Here is a 3,504-nt window from a genome sequence, read left to right on the forward strand (position 1 = left end):
AGAACCAGTTCTCACCTACTTTGATTCTGCTAAAAGCATCAAAATCTCCACAGACGCATCAAAGGACGGATTAGGTGCAGTCTTACTCCAAGAAGATGCCGAAGGCTGGAAACCCATAGCCTATGCCTCCAGGACTATGACGCAATCTGAATGCAGATATGCTCAGATTGAAAAAGAATGCCTCGGGACTTGCTTTTGGATTTGAGAAATTTCACGACTATGTCTATGGCTTACCATCGTTCACAGCAGAAACAGACCATAAGCCTTTAATTGCAATCATCAGAAAAAATCTGAATGAAATGTCTCCACGCATTCAACGTCTAATGATGAGACTACTCAACTCCATAATTGTACAAAAACAGGGATAAAAGCTGTGTTCAAAGACAAAGGCACTCTGCCTACAGCTCCCCTTTTAACTCACGGCAATATTCAAACAAAGAAGTAAAAAGGGCCCATTATCTTCCAATTATCTTTAGCTTGACAAATAAGCAAGGACAAAATCAGGTACTACCTCCAGACACAGTACTAAAGCTCTATTAGCCACTGCTAATACACAACTCTACAAATTATAGTTCACCACAGAATTCGGCACATTTCATTGATAAGAGTTGTATTGTATGAAATGGTATAAATTTGTCATGTCTCTGTCATAAATCCTTGTGTGACCTTTTATGGTTATTAAGATAAATAGGTCAGTTTGGACCTGGATCAGCCCTTTCGTGACCATATTTTTCTTCTGGTTTACCAGGGCATTGTTTCTCCTGTGTAGTCCAAGAATCCACCGTGCTGCTTCTCAGTAAGGCTGCCAATGACACGCAGCATCCCCTCCACACTTTCTTTTGATTCAAGTGGTGCCTAGTGAAAATACATACATACATATAGTTCACTAACATCCATCCATCCAATTTTCCAAATTACTTGTACTATGTTTGGGGAGATGGATCCTATCGCAAAGTCTTGGGCAGGAAGATACCATGGCTGAATGAGCAGTACATTGCAGGTCTAAAGACCTGTTCACACCAACACAAATATTCAGCATGAAAATCTAGTCCAATTTTTTGCATTATCAAAAAAATAAAGACCAAGGGGAAAAAACAGAACTGGAATTGGATTGGCATTGGTATCGGCACATACTCATTGATATTGAGTATCTGCCGATTAATATCTAAATTGAGAAGCAAATGACTACTGAAGTGGAGGGAATAGTTTCTGTGAACTTAAATGTAACAATCTGCAGTAATGTTTAGTTTGTTCCTCAACGATATCAAATATCTTCAGAAGACCTGGAATATAGTGCAAAAAATGTTCCCTAATTTAGAAGCATTTAAGCTTGAGTTTAGGTCAAATTATTCTAAAGTTGTAATAAAGTCTGTCCATTTTTATTACATTTTAGCCAGTATGTAGTGCTGTCACTCAGTTATTTCCCGATTACATGCACATTATTTTGTATAACAAAATGTTTTTAATATCTTGACTGGGATAGTCACAATAGTTTGACAGAAAATGTGGAAATCAAAAGCACCCGCTGCATTACACTTAACATGGATTCAAAGGCTTTACACTCACTTTTTCTCCACCCATTTCAGTCTTCACCCATCCTGGGTGAAGGGCCATGCAGAGGATCTCATCTGCCTTTAACTCCTCAGCAGCTAACACAGTCAGCATGTTAAAACCTGCCTGATAGGTAAACATACCGTTTGAGTTATACATCAGCTTATGGCATCAATACATCAAAGGCAATGAATGGGCTCCAGTTTAACTAGTGCCAATGCAGGACTCTGGTGTACCTTGCTAATGCAGTATGGCAACTCTGGGAATTGGATGTACATGGGAGGCATTCTGGTCATGGATCCCCCAAGAGAGGAGATATTGATGACAGCTGCTTTATTACTGGACATTCCTGGTATCCCACTGGCTTTGGCTGCTGCTTGTAGATACGGTAAGTACTCCTACTTAAAAAAAGAGAAAGGATTATATCTCTCTGATAAATAAAGCAGCAGCTTACTTAAATAATAGTGCAGCAGTGATTTAGAATCACTTTAGCACTTTAGAATACTATTCCGTCATTAATGAATGACTACACAGAAACAAATTACTAATGCACTATTAACATTCCAATAACTAACAAGAAACTCTGATTAACAAATCAGTAAGTAATAGCACTCAGTTGAAAGTGGTAGTTCACTATTAGCTAATCAGTAACTACTATTTTTTTTCATATCTCCCCGAGAACTACTAAGAACTACTATATACAGGTTCATAATTAATGTGAATAATGCAAAATGTTAATTAATTCTAAAGTGACCCACTAGGTAACCCACTAGTAATGACTCAAGTCTTACCAAATCCATCAGGAGGAACTATTATTTGGATCAGTATTCTAAAGTGAAGATCATGATAACTCTCTAGTAATGACTGAAATCATTGTAAACTTTTGAGGCTTTCCGGGAGATATGAAAAAAAAAAAAAAGTAGTTACTGTTTAGTGAACTACCACTTTCAAATGAGCGCTATACTTACTGATTCATTAATCAAGAGTTTCTTGTTAGTTAAAGCTGCAGTCCCTAAGTTTTGCCTCTTTGTCGCCATCTCTGTTTGAAAACCTGGAATTGCAGCTGTGTGTGGAATGTCAAATGATTAATGTTAACAACATCAGAATTGGTGACTATGAGTATAGTGTGTATTAGCGAGTAGATTTCAATTTCTGCTGATAGCCTAGTAGCCGGGACAACTTCTTTGTTTACAGAGTGACGTAATGACGCAGTGCCTCGAATTTCCCGCGAAAACCTACCCGTACCACTCAAATTAGAAAACATTATTATAAGCTAACCGTTGTGAATCGGGCTAAAGTAAGGCGATAGTTTTGAACACTGGCTGGTTATGTACTTGCTCAGACTGCAAAAAAAAAGTTACGGACTGCAGCTTTAATGGTAGTTACTAAAATGTTAATAGTGCATTAGTCATTTGTTCCTGTGTAGCTATTCATTAATGATGGAGCAGTATTCTAAAGTGTTACCAATTATTTTAGTACAATGCCATGAACCTTGCAAACTCTGCCACATCCAGTTCCACAGGAGGACTCATTTTATAGTTTTTTTCAACTGCTTACACACAAAATCTTTACTTGTCTCAGTTTCTGAAACCTGATACTCAAACACCAGAACCACACACCAAATCTGCAAAACCATACACTAATTCTCTGCCTTTGACTCAGTTTTCAACTTCATAAAACACTTTTTGCAAAACACAACACACAATTCTCTATGTAACACACAACAATCTAACAGTAATTAATATTACAGCAAAGGTGTTTGCAAATGTTTGCTTTTGAGATGTGTTTGTGATATTTTGAATGCAGTGCAATTTTGCAAGAGATGTGAGGCATTTTGCATTTCGTGTGTGCAATTTATGGATTTGTGTGTAAAATGTTTTGAAAATGTGTGTAAGCAGTTGAAAAAAAAACCTGTAAGATAAACTGTAATAACTAGATTGAAAAGTTTGAAAG

The 3,504-nt window shown here is 37.2% G+C and overlaps 1 protein-coding gene across 1 annotated transcript in view; it reads right to left on the reverse strand.

Annotated features, from left to right (window-relative positions):
• Positions 1-671: 671 nt before the first annotated feature.
• The window catches only part of LOC107711210 (C-factor-like), a 3,886-nt gene continuing 1,053 nt past the window's right edge, over positions 672-3,504 (reverse strand). The window contains exons 4-6 of the mRNA XM_016516147.1: positions 1,788-1,949; positions 1,567-1,677; positions 672-855 (exon numbers count right to left, since the gene is read on the reverse strand). Of these exons, the coding sequence (XP_016371633.1) occupies positions 742-855; positions 1,567-1,677; positions 1,788-1,949 (387 nt within the window). The 3' untranslated portion in view covers positions 672-741. The remainder of the gene's footprint in view (positions 856-1,566; positions 1,678-1,787; positions 1,950-3,504) is intronic.

The sequence above is a fragment of the Sinocyclocheilus rhinocerous genome, unplaced genomic scaffold (genome assembly GCF_001515625.1).
Source record: "Sinocyclocheilus rhinocerous isolate Xijiao unplaced genomic scaffold, SAMN03320098_v1.1 scaffold115, whole genome shotgun sequence".
Lineage (NCBI taxonomy): Eukaryota > Metazoa > Chordata > Actinopteri > Cypriniformes > Cyprinidae > Sinocyclocheilus > Sinocyclocheilus rhinocerous.